This window comes from Blennius ocellaris (assembly GCF_963422515.1).
Source record: "Blennius ocellaris genome assembly, chromosome: 1".
NCBI lineage: Eukaryota > Metazoa > Chordata > Actinopteri > Blenniiformes > Blenniidae > Blennius > Blennius ocellaris.
Genome location: NC_137650.1, coordinates 10,875,005 through 10,892,829, shown reverse-complemented (window position 1 = coordinate 10,892,829; position 17,825 = coordinate 10,875,005). Strand labels below are relative to the sequence as shown.

The window sequence follows — 17,825 nt, the reverse complement described above, 5'->3', positions numbered from 1 at the left end:
GCGCTTCAGACCAAAATCAAACGTGAGTGGAGCTGCTTCGTTAATCTGTGGCCAGACTGTGAAAGCACCCAACTGTGGAGGAGTTACTGAGCCTTCCCACAGGTGGCGCTATAGCAGTCAGCTGGAGCCAGAACTTTCAAAATTTCATTTAGGACCAGAATATATTTACAAAGTTTAGTTTCCGTCACATGTTTTTGATCTATCTGGCTGCTGTTTAGACACCTTGTGTGTGTATTTCCTTACAAACCTGTCATCAACCAATGCAAAATGTTGCACCAACATTCCGGTACATGTTCTCTTTCAGCCACCGCTGATTTGGAAGGTGTGCCATTTGCCGTGCTGAAGCCGGCCCTGCAGCGTTTTACGCCTGAGGAGCTGCACCGCATTGAGCAGAGCCACCAGGTAACTTGTTTCTCCTTTTTACCACAAAAAAAAAAAAAAAACAACTAAATTATCTGTAGCTGTTCTACATCATCCTAAATGCTTGCTCATTGGTCAGACAAACCACTTACACCCTCTCCTCCTCTTTGGTCAGTGTTTCACAAAAGATCTGGAGGAGCTCTGGATGCAGCATTGCAAGCATGACTTCAGGCAGGAGACTCCTCGGGGCCAGGAGTCCTGGAGGGAGCTCTATCTGCGGCTGCAGGACCAGCGCAATGAGAGACTGAAGAGGCTGGTATCTCGCATCTCTCTGGCACATGCCAACAAGTCCAAAGGCAAGCGGGTCTTTTACTGAATCATGTTCTGCACCACTCTGAAATTCAAACTGCTGTCCAGAGGATTTATCTAGTTCCCCATCAAAACATCTTGTTCCACAAGATCCTGTGAAGTCCAAGTGAAGTTTGGTTTCATGCATTTCCACTTTTTCCAGGACGTGTGGAGGCGTGTTTCAGTTTATTGACATTCTGAGTTGTTTCTGTTTTACAGGAATAGAAAAGGAAGATGTTCTGATGATGATCTTGTCATTTGAAACAATAGTTGACAGTTCAATGTCATCCACACATCTTTTTTTTTTTTAACATTTTATGAGAAGTTTTCAGTTTGATTTAGGAACTTCAAAAAAAAAAATTAGATCAACACAATTTTCTCTTGTTTATTCTTCTGCAACTTAGGTCATAAATGAGCATTGACTCTTGCTGTTAGTTAGTTTAACTGGCCAGCTCGACTGGTAAATAGCTCCTCTGTTAGCCCGGATTATTATTAGAATTCTAATTGTTTTTTTTACTCCAAAAATAGTGTACAACACCACTTCAGTAGTGTCGCCCTCTTGGGGTTACAGGTGGTAAACAACCACAATTGATGGCAGATAAAATGACATAAGCAAGGTACGAATTGGGGGGGGGGGGGGGGGCTGAGCCCCCAACTTAAGCCCCGTCTCCACCGCACACAAGTGCCGGGGCGGGGCGGAGCGGAGCGGTACGGAGCAGTTCGGAAGCACTAACCCCGACCGAAATTTTGGGTCGTGTCTCCACTGCAGAGAGGAGCATGAAAAGTGGGCGGGGCTTATGAGCTCTGCAGAAATGTGACATAACAGAAAAGAACGTCGTCAGATGTAGATCTTATGAATCCTCTGTTGTTTAAATTCTCCACTTTGCACTGTTATTTTTTGCAGCAGTCATTTTTTGCAGTGGAGAGCTGCAGCCGCAACTTCCGTGTTTGTTTTGAGAGAGGCCACGTGCCAGCGACTTGCCCCGCACTCGAGCGCTCGGGTGCGGGGCAAGTGGCCAGAGCGTTCCCCCCAGTTGGCTGAGGCACAGACACGGGAGTCTGAGCTTTCTGCTCAAACCCAGGAGGTTCTCCACTCCGGCGCCTCCGTGTTCCGGCAGCACAGCGCCGGAACACGGAGGCGCCGAGCTCCGAGCTCCTTTTCATCGCTTCCGCGGTCTGTCCCCGCGATAAAGCGCCACTGACCGCGGCTGAACAGAACGCTGACCGCCTCTGGGAAGCGGAGCTGCCGGAGCGCGGTCAGCGCCGGAGACGAGAGCTCCAGACTCCGGTGTCCCGGGCGTGCATCAGCACCACGGCCAGCGCTATGCTGCAAACAGAAAACTCCAACGCGATGCAAAGTCCCGAGCCCCGGTCTCCCCCTGTCTCAAGTCCACTCTTTCACAACAAACACTAAAGTTGAGCAGCAAAGAAAAGAAAATGAAAATAAAAACAACCAGTGCGCAGCTGACCACACTGACAGCAGAGGCTTCATCCAGCCGGCACATTAAAATATTGAGGGCGTGTAGTAAATCACTGACCAATCAGCAGACAGCAGCTCAACCTCAGACCCGTTCCATGGTCCCCGGCACCCCAACGGATGGGTAGCGGAAAAGCAGTCGCCTTTGGCGCGGTCTAGAGCGGTTTAGACTGCATTCCATGTCGTGACACGCGAGCCGGAGCGGTTTAAACCCGTCTAGGCTGGTACTTTCTGTGCGGTGGAGACGGGGCTTAAAAACATGATTTGTGAATGGAGGCAGTGGCTGGAAGGAGCATCTCAACCTTTTGTCATCTGGACGGATCACAAAAGCGTCTGAACAGGTCAGGTCTCAGGTCCTCCAGTGGGGGGGGGCGCTCCCTTAAGTTCACCTGCCACCCAGGTATCCAGCGCACCCTCACCTTCCTCCAGCAGCATTTCTGTTGGCCTTCCATGTCTCCGTGACACCAGGGCCTTTGTCTCCGCCTGTGCCCCCGTCCTGCAGGACTACTGCAACCACTTCCTGTCCCGAGCTGTCTGTGGTCCCACATTAATGTACAAAACGGCGAGACTGCAAATGAAAATGTATGTATTCATGGGGAAATGGTCCTAAATTCAAAGATACATTTCAGATAGTTAATATAGTTTTAAAAAAAGGAAGATACATGTGTGTACGTCTATATATAAATTGTTCTTGTCATTGTGATGCTGACTGTCTATTTTATGGATACAAAGAGTAATGTACAATATATCCATGTTCTATTTGATGGCTATTACTGGATTTTGTTGTTGTATTTGACCTATATTAAAGATTCCTAATGAAAATAAATAAAAATTAAAAAAAAAGAAATAAATGAATGCAGCATGGGAGATGCAACAAGATATATTTTATCCTTACCTTATTTAATAGTACAACCTAAAATCAGGCAGCATGTCTGCTGAGGTCCAAACGGAAACGGCGTGTGAAGAGTTTCTTCAGACAGAACTTTAGACTATATAGTTTGTATTACCTTAATCATTGGTGAAAGTGTTGCGTCACAGCTGGGTCATTGTGAAGGGGAGACAAAATAATAATAATAAAAAAAAAAAAAAGAGTAGGCTCCATAAAAGCTTTGGAACAGACTCAACATTGCACAGCAGGTTTCTCTGGATTCATACTGAAATGATACTTTATTTCCTTCAAACAAATGAACAATGTACGATTCCTCCTGTGGCTGAAAAACGCAAGCAGTGTGAACACTTGAAGACGTCTGTCGTCGGTCCCAGGAGACACGAGCAGTTCAAACACCAGTGACATTCCTACTTGTTGAACCAGTAACTTTTCATTAACCGCACTGTCTTACACAGAAATGCTATTCATTTACACATACAGCAGGGAGCTACGTGACCAGACAATAGTTTATGTATAAATCAAGCCTCCTCCACGTCTACGAGGTCGTCCAGTACAACCTGCTCACCTGGTGATCTGCTGGTTACCAGTGCATATGAGATTAGGACTGATGTATCATTGGTTGGTGGGCACTGCCACTGGAAGAAAAAAAAAAAGGACCCAAAATGTACTTTGAAGTACTGGAGTACCAACATCGTAAGAGTTTCTGCTTTCAAAAACCCAGGAGATCAGCAGAGCTTGATGCAAGAGACTTTATTCTCACAAAGACAACAGAGATGAATCAACGCCCGGATTCAGACTGACTGCTGGGCCAAACCCTCCAGCACTTAATTCCATCAAACCAGGAGTTTATTTGTATTGCATTTGTAGCCAATTTAACGATGATAAATTGAATTACAGTACAATAGTACTTTGTACTAGCATCAGAAGGTTCAGATTCTTTAGGAGCCGTATGAATGAGCATCAATGAGCCACACAATGAAACAACCGTTGAGCAACCACTCTTGTATTATTACAATGAACAGGGAAAATTGACAAATTAGAACAAAAATAAAATAATTAATCCAGAATATCAAAGTAAAAAGAAGCACAATGTGTGCACACAAAACAAAAATGATATTGTCTGCGGGGCCCTTAAGAAATATAAGTCGCTTCAGTTCTGGTCTCTGGACTTTCCTGTCCCTTCAAAAAACCTGACCTAAAAACAAGGTCATTTCTATTAATCTCAGCTCGGATTCCATGAAGTATCAATGTCAAAATTGCAAAATCAAATCACTACATCAGCTCTCAACATAAATCTCGATCATTCTTCCAATTTGTTGAACAACATTCAAATTGATCAAATATGAGATCATTAAATTACCCACACATTTAATTGCTTAACAGCAATTCAATAATCCTTATGGTGAGTAACCATTTACATTCAAAATATATACAAACATACAAATTAAATATGCATACAGAATGATGGTATATAAATTAAACTAGTTAGAGGTAATACAGTAGTATGCCTAATTTCTCACACACTATAGTGTGAGAGAACTGCAACCAAATCACCCTTAAACTCACAGTTTAAAGGTATACAGGAGGATTTTCAGGAATTTTAGGAAAGAACCGCCCTCTCCACCGTTTGAAAAAAATGCGCATGCGCAACGCTGTACCTGCTCCCGAGACGGAACGCCTACTAAAACGCGTGCGAGAGACATGCACGAGCCCAGTTCTCCTCGTGCACGCTCTGTTTACAAGTCACAAGTCGGCATCGCTCACATAAGCTGACTGTACAAGAAGATTTGCATCAGAGGGGGTGAAACTGTGTAAAAATGTCCGAGAATAATGCGTCGGGTCGGCCACCAGCATGAGAACCGTGTGGAGTGAGCTGCGCGCAGGGACGAGCACGTACGACGGGCTTACGTCATATATCACCAGAATGATTGACAATTGGGAGGACCAGTTATTTTGATGATCCACCCGGAAGAAGAAAATCCTCTACTATACCTTTAAGTAAAATAAGTCAATTCAACATATTGAATTAATAAAATAAATTATAATTGCATTCTTTAGTATAAATACATGAGCATAAAATAAACAGTATATTCAGTCAACACATGTAAATCACTGCACCATATCATCTCAGTTCACTTCCTTCACAATGATGCCTTTTTTTTCTTTTACACACAGAGGAGAGAAAATTAACACCAAACCGGCCACAGAGTTAAGTTTCTCACCCTGGATCTATCTTGCTAAACTGAGCACACTATCGGGATCCACACCCAAGCGGCAGGTAAAGCGCGGGAGTTTAGCCTCCAGGACACACAGCTATCTTTAGCATGGACCATGGGAGCACTTTTCATATGATTTCAACCCTCCTTAACAACGTCTCTTCCGTCTGGTCTTGGCTCCAGACTTGCAGGAGGTAAGTGCTGGCACTGTCCTTCAACTTTCACTGTTTCACTTGTTTATTTTCTTCTTTCTATCTTTTCTTTTCACTGCGTGACTGCCTCTTGTCTTGGTTCATTCAAACTGGGAGAACGACATGCGCGCTCGTGCTTCTCTTGAATCTACAGGCTGAGCGTGACTTGCGTGTAGCCCCTGATTGGCTGAGAACTGAATGGTGCCTTCATGTGCAGTAGGACGTTCAAATCTCTTTAACTGATCTTAACACCAGTAAATATAGTTACACCAGTTTTCCAGATCAAAAATAATGTGTGTAATTGTTGAATCATTGGTAAATATTTCCACAAATATTGTGTGGACCCAAGCAGATGTATATTACCATGAACAGAAAATATTGTTACCTGTTCATCCTCATATATCTATCGATACGGCGTTTGAAATCCTGACAATGAACATCTCACCCAGTGGCTTCTTCACAGTTCACCTGCCACCCAGGTATCCAGCGCACCCTCACCTTCCTCCAGCAGCATTTTCTCCAGCAATTTTGGCACTTTTAGTCCTCCATACCAGGGATGCCCAACCCTGGTCCTCGAGGGCCCCTGTCCTATATGTTTTACCTCCTTCCCTGCTCCAGCAGTCCTGAATCTAAAGATGACGTCATCACCAAGGTTGCGAAAAAGCCCAATAACGAGCCCCTCATTGCAATCAGGTGTGTTGGAACTGGGAGAGAGCGAGAACGTGCAGGATAGGGACTCTCGAGGACAGACGTTGGACACCCCTGCTCTATACAGTAGCACCACTCCCATGACTCCTTTGCATAATAGAATACATTAAATAGCACTTCCTGGGGGCGTCTTCAACCTATTTAAGACGCTTCATCCGATCACACTCAGTTTTGCAACGACACGTCTCAGCAGCAAGGTGAGTCTGAAACCCTCTTCAAGATTAACTACGTTCAGGATGCGACCAGATATTAAAATACACTGGTAGAACTTTTTTTCTTAAAAGGAAAAAAAAAAAATAAATAAATAAAAAAATATATATATATATATATCATCCACGAAGCAGTGGATGAAACACTACTGAGCCTCATTTTGACTTGTTTTAAGGACATTACATCAAAGTTGGATCAGCCTCTACTGTGTTTTTCCACTTTAATTTTGAGTGTGACTCCAAATCCAGACCTCCATGGGTTAATACATTTGATTTCCATTGATCATTTTTGTGTGATTTTGTTGTCAGCACAATCAACTATGTAAAGAACAAAGTATTTCATTCATTCAGATCTAGGATGTTATTTTAGTGTTCCCTTTATTTTTTTGAGCAGTGTATATATATATATATATCATCCACGAAGCAGTGTTGCATAAAATGTACTAGTCTGCACGGGTGTGTTTGAAAATGCAAAAGAAAGTCACTTTTCTTACACATTTTCATTTTTAAACCGAGTTTGTGAGTCTCTGTTCTCGTCTGACCTCATCTATACACATACATACACCAGGCATATAGGGGCTCGTGACACGTAAAATCCCTGATGTCGAGCTGAATGTTGCAATGACCACGGCACTGAAATGAAGTTAAATTAAATGTATTATTTAAATAAAGTCATAACTTGTCATAGCAAAGTTTCCTCCCTTTTTTCTTTTTTTCTCCCTTTCCAATTTACAAAGAGTCTCAGCGCCACTGGCTTTCAAGAGGGGGAAAAAAACCTCTTTGAACTGCGAGATAAAAATCTGCATTTTTCTGGAGGTGGATGGGGACTGATCTTGCCCAAATGTATCACTTGCATACCACATTAACCTTCAAAAACGGGGGGAAAAAAACGTTCCACATTGTACCTGTGCGAGAACAAAATACTGGCCAAAGCCGGACATTAAAATGAATGTGGTATAGTGACTAATAAGAATATGACTATGCTGTTTACCCAGTAGAGGGCGAACTCGCCTAATGTTACTTACTCAGCTATGTCCATAGGAGAAACCTAGATGAAGCAGTGCTGAAGAAATGTGCTTGTACCTCATTCACGTAGAAAAGTACAGTTGGAAGTGAACTTTGAGATGTCGTGCAACGTTAACCGCTGGGTTAATCCTTCTCTATTATCCTCTGAGTCAATTTAATCATTCATAAAGTAATAGTTGACATTGTTTTGCTTCATATTTCTTGACTTTATCCTAATTTTATGTAGACAACTGATTAAGCATGCAATCCTCATGACATTTATTTTTTTTGAAAATTGCTGAACACACATTGTTGTTCCTGTTGGGTCAGTTTGACCCCCAAGTTGTTTTCGCTGTGTCAAACTTTTGTCTGTGTGTGATCCAACATTCCCACAGCTGCAGGGGCAGAGTTCCGTTTGAGATTGAAGTAAGCCTCTGATGTGGCGGCCTCTCACTCTGACTTCCCTTTCACACGCAGGATGAATTTGGACGAGTACTTTGAGAGGATCGGTTTTCACGGTTCGTATGACGCGCCGGATCTGGCGACTCTGAAACGGATCCACAAACGGCACGTCATGTCGATCCCATTTGAGAACCTGGACATGCACTGCGGTGAGACTCTCACAATGGACCTGCAGGTGATCTTTGATAAGCTCGTGAGGAGCCGTCGAGGAGGCTGGTGCCTGGAGAACAACCTGCTGTTCGGCTGGGCGCTGAGAGAAATGGGCTATACCACCACGACTCTGGGCAGCAGGGTCTTCCTGAATCCCCTCAAGGGCTATAGCGACGCAGAAGAGCATCTCTTCAACACGGTGGACATTGATGGAGTGGCTCATCTGACAGACGTGAGTTATGGGCTCTCGTTACAAATATGGGAGCCGCTGGAGCTCGTCTCTGGGAAGGATCAAGTTCAGTTGCCGGGAACCTTTCGTCTCGAAGAACAGAGCGGCGTGTGGACGCTGGGGAAGATTGCGAGGAAACCAAAGATTCCCAATCCACAGTTTGCTAATATGAGTCTGATCAACAAGACAGAAACGCAGCCGCTCTACCGCTTCACAATGGATCCTCGGACCGCGGAGGATTTCCTGGAGACGAACCACCAACTCCAAACAGATCCGTCATCGATGTTCAACAGAAAGTCCCTCTGCTCTTTGCAAACGGCCACGGGCTTCAAGGCCCTGATTGGCTGGACCTACAGCGAGGTCACCTACAAGCCCGAGGAGGGTGTTGATGTGTTTCACATGAGGAAAGTCCCAGATGATGAGATAGAGCAAGTTCTGAGAGACGAGTTCCAAGTGACACTGCAGAACAAACTCCAGCCGGTTAGCAGGAAAAGTTGCTTAACTCTCTGAAATCACTCACATCAGTTGTCTCATGGTTAGAGAGTCTGGCATTCCCTTAAAGTCAGAAAAGGGATTGTTAAATTTAGAAACTGAAAAATGACAGAGCAAGTCAAATGTATGAAATCAAGGTAAACGGATATGGAGAAAAGAAATCAATTCTGAAACAGAGCAGTGGTATTATTGCTTGATAGCAAGGAGACTTGCTCTCCTGGTATCGTTCTCTGTCGTCTATGTGCTCATTATAAACAGTGATGCTTCGATATCAGACAGTTTTAGAAAATGTGACACAGCAGTGGATTTCTGTGTCAAATCCCAAGTCGTGTCATATAGAATGTGGTGTACCTCTGGGGTTGGTCCTGGGACAAACTATTTACCTTAGTTTTTATCACTTTATTTCTTTATCTAAGCTGCTCAAATGTATTGCTGCTTTATTTTAATCTGGAGGGAGGTTAAACAAGTGTTCGATGTAGTCAAAGAATAAAAAATGGATCAAAACATGGTTTGATATTAATAAATTCTCACTTAATCTGGGGAAAACAATTGATAGCTTTTAAAGTTAATAGAGTGGGGGAAACTAAGTTTTTGGGTGCCATGATTGATGAGGAATTGAACTGGAAATCAAATAAAAACATGAAAAACAATTGCAATTATTCCAAGTAAAATATTTGTTAAATAAAGTATTGTACATGTTATTCATTCAGTTCAAATTGTTTGAATTTCATGACACTAGATTATATTATTCTGCAAATTATGTACAAATCTCATAACATTTACCGGTAAACTGTCGAACAGATTTGCAAAAAGAAAAAAGTATGTATAACTTAAAAGGAACAGATTTTCATAAAACCAAAATTTGGGGTCAAATTACTGCCGCGCTGCTTGAATATTAAAGGGGTCAATCTATGGGACAATCTAGAAGAGGAATCCAACCAATCAACTCCATGTGTAAGATTTTAAAAAGTGATTAAACCAGCATATTATTCACATACAAAGAAATTAAATCATGTTTGTTTTTATTGTTGTAAACTGATTGGGGATATAAAAGGGCTGGTTATGAGTTCATTCTTTTTTTTTTTCTCTTTTGTCAATGAATGCAATAAAAATAAACTCCTGGTTTGATGGAATTAAGTGCTGGAGGGTTTGGCCCTGCAGTCAGTCTTAATCCAGGTGTTGATTCATCTCTGTTGTCTTTGTGAGAATAAACGCTCTTGCATCAAGCTCTGCTGATCTCCTGGGTTTTTGAAAGCAGAAAACTCTTGCGATGTTGGTACTCCAGTACTTCAAAGTACATTTTAGGTAAGTTAATTAATTAAACTGCCTTGTTGTTGTTGTTTTTTTTTTAATGAAAGTTTAGAATTAGAATCAGGGTTTCAGATGCTGCCCTCGGCAGACTGTCGTGTGTTTGACCGTTGTAGACCGACTGAAGGACTTGACAGGGTGGCAGAACCAGACGAGCCTGAGAGTTTGAACCTATAGAAGCCACACCTCGTCACAGGAGACGGAGGATCCGGGACTGGAGGTGGATTTATTTATACATAAACTATTGTCTGGTCACGGAGCTCCCTGCTGTATGTGTAAATGAATAGCATTTCTGTGTAAGGCAGTGTGGTTAAAAAAAAAAGTTACTGGTTCAACAAGTAGGAACGTCACTGGTGTTTGAACTGCTCGTGTCTCCTGGGACCGATGGCAGACGTCTTCAAGTGTTCACACTGCTTGCGTTTTTCAGCCACAGGAGGAATCGTACATTGTTCATTTGTTTGAAGGAAATAAAGTATCATTTCAGTATGAATCCAGAGAAACCTGCTGTGCAATGTTGAGTCTGTTCCAAAGCTTTAATGTGGCCTACTCCTTTTTTTTTTTTTTATCATTTTGTCTCCCCTTCACAATGACCCAGCTGTGACGCAACACTTTCACCAATGATTAAGGTAATACAAACTATATAGTCTAAAGTTCTGTCTGAAGAAACTCTTCACATGCCGTTTCCTCTGTGTGGACCTCAGCAGACAGGCGACTTGATTTTAGGTTGTTGCACTATTAAATAAGGTAAGGATAAAATATTTCTTGCTGCATTTATTTTATTTGTTTTACTTATTTTTTATTAGAAATCTTTAATATAGGTCAAATGCAACAGAAAAATCCAGTAATAGCCATCAAATAGAACATGGGTATATTGTACATTACTCTTTGTATCCATAAAATAGACAGTCAGCATCACAATGACAAGAACAATTTATATATAGACGTACACACATGTATCTTCCTTTTTTTTTAAACTATATTAACTATCTGAAATGTATCTTTGAATTTAGGACCATTTCCCCATGAATACATACATTTTCATTTGCAGTCTTGCTGTTATTTGCTCCATACGGTACATTTCTTTTAGTTTGTTCTTCCATTGAGCAATAGTGGGGGTTGAGGTTTGAGCCAAGAGACCGTAATCATTTTCTGAGCAACTAAAAGTCATATTTTAAGTATAAATTTGATACCATTTGTTCTTGCATTGTTCGGGAAACTTACAAATATTATGAAATTTGGCTTTGAAAGGGATTTCAATCCTGAGAATGTTTATTTTCACCTTGTGCATCTTTCCAATAGCTACTTCGCTTTGGACAGTCCTAAAATATATGGCTATGGTCTCCCATAAGACCACAGCCCCTCCAACAGCAACCAGAGGTTCTACCAAACTTGGATGTGACAAACGGAGTTCTAAAAAAAAAAAATCTCACATAGTTTTCCACTCAAATATAGACACAATATAGATCACTGCTCAATGCCACTTCGTTTTAGTCCGGGGGGGCCACATATGGCCCAATACCATCCTGGTGTGGGCTGGACTGATAAAATAATCATAACCACCTGTACAATTCAAATTTAAAGATTTTCTTTGTTGTGGTGTTTGAGTAGAAGTTTTGAAAAAGTCTGTCTTTGCCAAATGTTTCACAGTTAATACTGAAAATCACTGCACTCTCAAGATAAGGCCAAGTTTAATGATACTTTCTGGTGCAAAGTTCAATGAAATGTTAAAAACACGTCTCCTATAACTGTTGTATTTTGTAACTTTTTGCATGCATGCATGTTTTTTTGTTTGTTTGTTTGTTTTTACAAACTCTAAAGTCAATGGTTACTTTTTAATTGTTTTGTGTTTCCTGGACCAGAGTCTGGTACACAAGCACAAAACATTACAAGCGTATAAATCCTAGTAGTTCCTTTAAAACAACAACAACAACAACACCTATCGCACGAAGCATTAAATGCATAAATGCATTGTTTTGGTTTTTGAAACGCTTCGCTTTAAGACCTTCATTTTGAAAACACGGTGGGAGGATGACGTGTCACTTCCTCGTGCCTGCAGTGGGCGGAGCAGGAGCGTTTTGGTGACCGGGAGGGAGCGTCTTTAGATCAGGTAAACAAAACGACGTAATCGTGCAAAAAACATACAAAAAACAAACTCCACAGTGGTTATAGAAAGGCACGCGTCGTGTTCTTTCTGTTCTGAACGGCCTGAATTTACAGTTTAATTTGTGGAGCTTCTTGAAGGTATAGATATAAAACACCATAGATATGTATGTTTACGGTTATGGTTGAAGGTCCAGAGGGCGAAGCTGCTTTCTTTACTGAGCGCTCATAAACATAATTACTGAATAAGCTGATGTGAGTCTATTTTAACTGAAGTAATGATAGATATCAAGACAACTTTGTTGTCTCTTTTGAAAAAAAAAAAAAAAAACAGAAACAAAAACTTTTTTGTAGTTTCGTTTTTTAAATTAAAAAAAAAAAAACGACCTTTAAGTAACTTGTTTTCTTGATGTTATCAAGGATACACGTTTTGATTTACATGAATTCGAATATGATATATGAAATAATCTTATAAGGAAACTGGCAGGACAATGAGAGGCGATGAAGCACTTGTTAGCAACTTGTTGATATTTTTCAACTAATATACACAAATTCACCAAGAGAGAGACTGTGACAAGCTGCACGGTGTGAGGTAAACCGATGAAATGGTTGAGCAGAAATAAAGATTGGTGTTGAGTAGCTGTTTTAAATCTAAAGAAGAGAGTAAAGAGAAAAAACAAACCATGGAAATGAGCAGTACAACTGTACTAGATGAGATGGAGCTCCAGAGGAGGCCAGTCACATTAAATTAAACCTATTTGTCATAAACTACAGATGTTTGTTGCATTGACTTATTGTTACCGACTGAATATTATGTTGCGTAAACCCACACACGGACAATAATGTATTAAACTGCCTCGCTTTGTGGCTTTCTTTGTCCAGCCAAGATGAATCTGGAGGAGTACTTCAAGAGGATCGCCTTTCATGGCTCCTACGACGCGCTGGATCTGTCGACGCTGACGCTGCTCCACAAACGCCACATCATGTCGATCCCTTTTGAAAACCTCAGCCTTCACTGTGGCGAGACAATCACCACTGACCTGCAGGTGATCTTTGATAAGCTCGTGAGGAGCCGTCGAGGAGGCTGGTGCATGGAGAACAACCTGCTGTTCGGCTGGGCGCTGAGAGAAATGGGCTTCGACACGACGACCTTGGCCTCCAGGGTTTACAACGGTCTTCTCAAGGACTTTGCTCCTCAGGCGTCTCATCTCATCAACAAGGTCGTAATTGATGGGAAGGCTTACATAGCTGACGTGAGTTATGGAGTGTCGTATCAAGTGTGGGAGCCTCTAGAGCTCATCTCTGGGAAGGACCAACCGCAGGCACCGGGAATCTTTCGTCTCATTGAGAAAGGGGACGTGTGGGTGCTGGAGAAGACTGGAAGGAAACCGGAGCTTCTCAATCCAGAATTTGCTCAATCAGGTCTGATCTACAGGGAGCCAACAAAAACCGTTTACTGCTTCTCGCTGAGCCCTCGCCAAATTCATCACTTCCTCGAAATAAACCGCAAACTCCAAATTGACCCGACCTCCCTGTTCACCAACAAGTCCATCTGCTCTTTGCAAACGGCCACGGGCTTCAAGGCCCTGATTGGCTGGACCTACAGCGAGGTCACCTACAAACCCGAGGAGGGTGTTGATGTGTTCAGCATGCGGGATGTGACAGAGGAGGAGTTAGAGGGAATTCTGGGGGAACATTTCAACGTGGCACTGCAGAACAAACTGCAGCCAGTGAACAGGAAAGCAAATTACACATTATAACAAAAAAAACATGCACTTCCAAATTCCTTCATATCAAAACTGGTTGATCTATATTGCTACATTGCTACACAACTACACTGCTACACAACTACATTGCTGTCGCCTCAGACCAAGATGCTCTCGGTTCAGTGTTCAGGAAAGCACTATATAAAAGGCATGCATTATTATCATTATTATTAAACATATGATCGTCTGCTGTATGATCAGACTGAGCAAGTTCTCATGGTAAAAATTCAATGTGAAGCTGTAGTAGCCAGTATATAAAAAGTAACGCATCATAATGGACGAAACCCACGATCTGGTGGTGAAATACAACCATTTCTTGTCATTATAACCGACCTAACTGTAACATACTTTCTGTACTTACACTTACATTATACACAATGAACAACTGGTTAATAAATGCTTGCCTCTACAGTTAAAGCATGAACCACTCAAAATGCATTTTTGTCTCTATTGTTTTAATGATTGTGCTTTTAATTAGCATGCTGTATTTAATTTTATACTCTACTCAAGTTCAATTTCCTGGATTTTGATTTGAAATTTCCAGATTTTTTAATTGCTTGTGCTTTGATGAAACAATAACTTTTTCTCTATTATTTAATCCTATTTTTTCCACATCTCAGCCTTTGTTAATACGTCATCATTTGTTTTCATAAGTTTATTGATGAATTTCATATAAAATATAATGACGATTATTTCATAATGATTAATATCCCATGTTGCCTTGATTTTCTAAATGTTATTGAAAGTTTGCTTTTGAATAAATTTGATTTAAACAATCCAACCATGTCAATGTGACTATATTTGCATACATCAGGGTTTACACTTTAAAACTTTTTATATGATGCATTATTTGCATAAAACCATTTTTTTTTTACAACCCAGTATCAAAACAGATAATTGTTTTTGGCCTCAAAGAGGAAAGCTTAAAGGTCAAAGCTCATCTTCACCCCGTGTCACTCGAGACATTTAATCATGCAGGAAATCTGGGTGTGAAGCTCAATTATTCAAGATGAACATTCTTAATTGCTTTATAATGTAATATATTTATTTTATTTCTTTGTAAGGAACTGAATTACCTTGGAAGACAAAGTGGATTACGCTTCCATCTTGTTTTGTAGTAAACAGCGCCCCCTGGAGGCCCCCTTGGTTAAATACACCCGAAACAAGGCGGAGTACCAGCATTTGTCCCGCCATTTTTCTGTTTCGTCCAATCAAATCCCAGCTGGAGATAGAAGTCAATCCCGATTGGTCCGTGGACCCGTCCTTCATCGCGTGGGCTGCGGCTGCGGGCAGTCGGCACCGACATGAACTCCTTGGAGCAGGCCGAAGGTAATGCGAGCGCGGAGCATTTTAACGTGTCACATTTTAGAAGCATGCTGAATCGTTTTCTTTTATCCCCTTTGTTGTTGCCAGAAAGAGAGTTGAGCACAAACGTGTCGAAACGTGATGTCAGACGTAGACATGACGGTACGTTAGTTTACCACCGTTAGCCTTATTTGCTAGCCGAGCTAACATCCATACAGTCTGATGCGTCTTCGTGTTCACGTTACAAAAAACTGCTTATATTGAGGTCTGCTTGTTACTCATCAGTGTTACTTATCCAGCCTTTTTACGTAAAATTGTAGAACATTTAAAATCCGTGTTGACTGTGTGCAGATCTGAGGTTTATGATGAATTGCTGTCATAGATTGAGCTTTATAGGCTTCCGTATGATCCGGTTAATGTATGTGATGCTATGCCAAGCAGTGTGGCCTGTCAATCACGGTCGTTTAAAACCCTTCTGTTGTAGACCTGAAGGCCTTTGAGAGAAGACTGACAGAGTATGTGTCCTGTTTGCAGCCTGCAACAGGCAGGTGGAGAAGTAAGTACATGTGATGATGATGATGATGATGTGGGGAAGTAAACAACCTCTTCACTTGACTTCAGCTGCTTTGTGTGGAGAGAAAAGTAAGAGTAAGATTAAGCCACTTGTATAGAATTGTCTCCATAGCCAGTGTCAGTTGATCAAAATTAACTATCTCCATCACAGGCATATCTTAATCCAGACATTCTTTTAGTCTTCTAAATGTGATTAAAGTTAATGTACAGTGATTGTACTGATGTTGCTCCTCTCTCTTCAGTGATTCTGATAGTGGTGTCTGTTTGTACCGCTACCGGGGCCTGGAACTGGTTAATCGACCCCGACACACAGAAGGTATGCATGCTTTAACAAGGACGCACATCTTATGTAATGTCTGTCTTCAGGGTGAATCGAATCACAGTTTATATATTTTCTATAGTCGAAGGCTGTGTCACTATCAGCAACACTTAAATAAAAGATGGTTTTGTTTGCAGGTTGACTTTCAGAGCGATCGCTTTACTTCCAATTCACACAATTTTACACTTCCAGTAAGTGTAGAATAAAACAAAATTCAAAAGAAGGCTTTATTCCAGAAAGCTCAGGCCAAGTTTTAGTTAGACCGGAGTGGAGGTCTGATGAAAATGAACTTGTGCTTTAGGTGACATTGACTTTATTCTTTGACCATTTGACAACTGGCTGAAGTGAAACATACAACAAACCCCTGTAATGAAGTTCACTGAAAAAAAGTTCAGGTTTTTAATCAATAGATTGTGGATATTTTGGTCTTAATAGTGTTGTGGGTTGCTCCAGCCTCGTCAAAAAATGTAATTAAATGTTCCAAATTCTATGAGTAACCAAATTATTAGTGTTTTTATGAGACATAATCTACAGTTTAGAGTATATTTGTTAAAGTATCAGGACTGTTTATACCCATTGCTAAACACCAGGAGTGGGCAATGTTTTTTGGGCTTCACCGTTACTTTCACAACTGCTTCTTGACTTTGCATAAATCTTGTTTAGCAATTGTGCAAAATGTTGGAAGTCTTGTGACTAAATCCAGGATTGTGAGTACAACAAATGCTATTAAATAGGTTTCTCAGTTTTCACCTTCCACCCAGGACTTGACAGCAGTGCTCAATGTTTGTTTGAGAGGATGTGGGTGAAAAGTGAAACAGAATATAATTGAAATATCAAATTGTCGGTTCGTTTCAACATTATCCTTCAGTTAAATTTTTTTGTCTTCACGCTTCAGTCACGAGGCTTGCTAATGTTTTTAGCCTCCAGATCGTTGACAGTGAATCTCTTAACAGTTGCACTGGTGTTTCTGTGTTCTGGACAGGTCTCCTTCTTGTCGTCCCTGTGGAATCATCCTTTCTTCACCATCAGCTGCATCACATTAATAGCACTCTTCTTCGCCGGGATACACAAACGGGTCGTGGCACCTTCCATGTATCCTTTTTAATTTGTCGAGGTCGATATGAAGGCCTCTGCCAGCCTGTCTCGGCGTCTTGATGTAACGAACACCCTTGACTTTTTGCTGCACCAGTATTGCTGCTCGCTGCCGCACAGTTTTAGCAGAATACAACATGTCCTGCGATGACGTGAGTTCGCCAATTCCTACTTTTTCTTCCAGCCGTGCTTTGGAGCTCTCTTAATTCTCTCACTCCGTCCTCCCCTTCACAGACGGGGAAACTGATCCTGAAACCTCGACCCAACATTCAATAAGCAGATGAAGCAGTGAGCTCCGTTCAGAAGGAAAAGGTGTGCTGGTCACGTGCCGACGGCTGCAGGACCCGCTCGGCGTCTCCAGTCCTCACGGCACAGAGGCGGACTGCGTGGACACGGTGGAGACGGACGAATGAACTGAAAGGGCCTTTTGGCAATGTGGCTTCTGCACTCATGGCCTTTGACATAATTTGACATTCTGCATGAGTTCAGACTGTTTATTGCTGATGTCAAGCACACATTTTATGGAATTGTTTTTATTTTTAGAACTGTTTGCCTAATAAATACATTGAAAGTGAAAAAGATGTGTATTTATTTATTTATTTTTCACTCTTGAAACCTCGTGGTCG

At 41.5% G+C, this 17,825-nt stretch overlaps 3 protein-coding genes across 4 annotated transcripts; all 3 read left to right on the top strand.

The window, feature by feature from the left end:
• Nucleotides 1–7,881: 7,881 nt before the first annotated feature.
• LOC308137387 (arylamine N-acetyltransferase, pineal gland isozyme NAT-10-like) lies at nt 7,882–8,754 on the top strand (the record flags this gene model as incomplete). Its single annotated transcript, XM_080506053.1, has 1 exon — nt 7,882–8,754. One exon carries the CDS (start codon nt 7,882–7,884, stop codon nt 8,752–8,754), a length of 873 nt encoding a protein of 290 aa, XP_080362179.1.
• Nucleotides 8,755–12,096: 3,342 nt separating this feature from the next.
• Nucleotides 12,097–14,617, top strand: LOC308137305 (arylamine N-acetyltransferase, pineal gland isozyme NAT-10). The gene is made up of 2 exons (XM_080505930.1): nt 12,097–12,151; nt 13,027–14,617. Exon 2 carries the CDS (start codon nt 13,032–13,034, stop codon nt 13,902–13,904), a length of 873 nt encoding a protein of 290 aa, XP_080362056.1. The 5' UTR covers nt 12,097–12,151; nt 13,027–13,031; the 3' UTR covers nt 13,905–14,617.
• A 575-nt stretch (nt 14,618–15,192) lies between these two features.
• Nucleotides 15,193–17,767, top strand: cnep1r1 (CTD nuclear envelope phosphatase 1 regulatory subunit 1). Of its 2 annotated transcripts, XM_080514463.1 has the most exons (7): nt 15,193–15,239; nt 15,324–15,377; nt 15,700–15,771; nt 16,031–16,104; nt 17,090–17,199; nt 17,297–17,351; nt 17,434–17,767. In XM_080514463.1, exons 1-7 carry the CDS (start codon nt 15,215–15,217, stop codon nt 17,473–17,475), a joined length of 432 nt encoding a protein of 143 aa, XP_080370589.1. In that variant the 5' UTR covers nt 15,193–15,214; the 3' UTR covers nt 17,476–17,767. The 2 variants fall into 2 exon arrangements, with proteins under 2 accessions (XP_080370589.1, XP_080370590.1); XM_080514464.1 differs by lacking the exon at nt 15,324–15,377.
• Nucleotides 17,768–17,825: the final 58 nt, after the last annotated feature.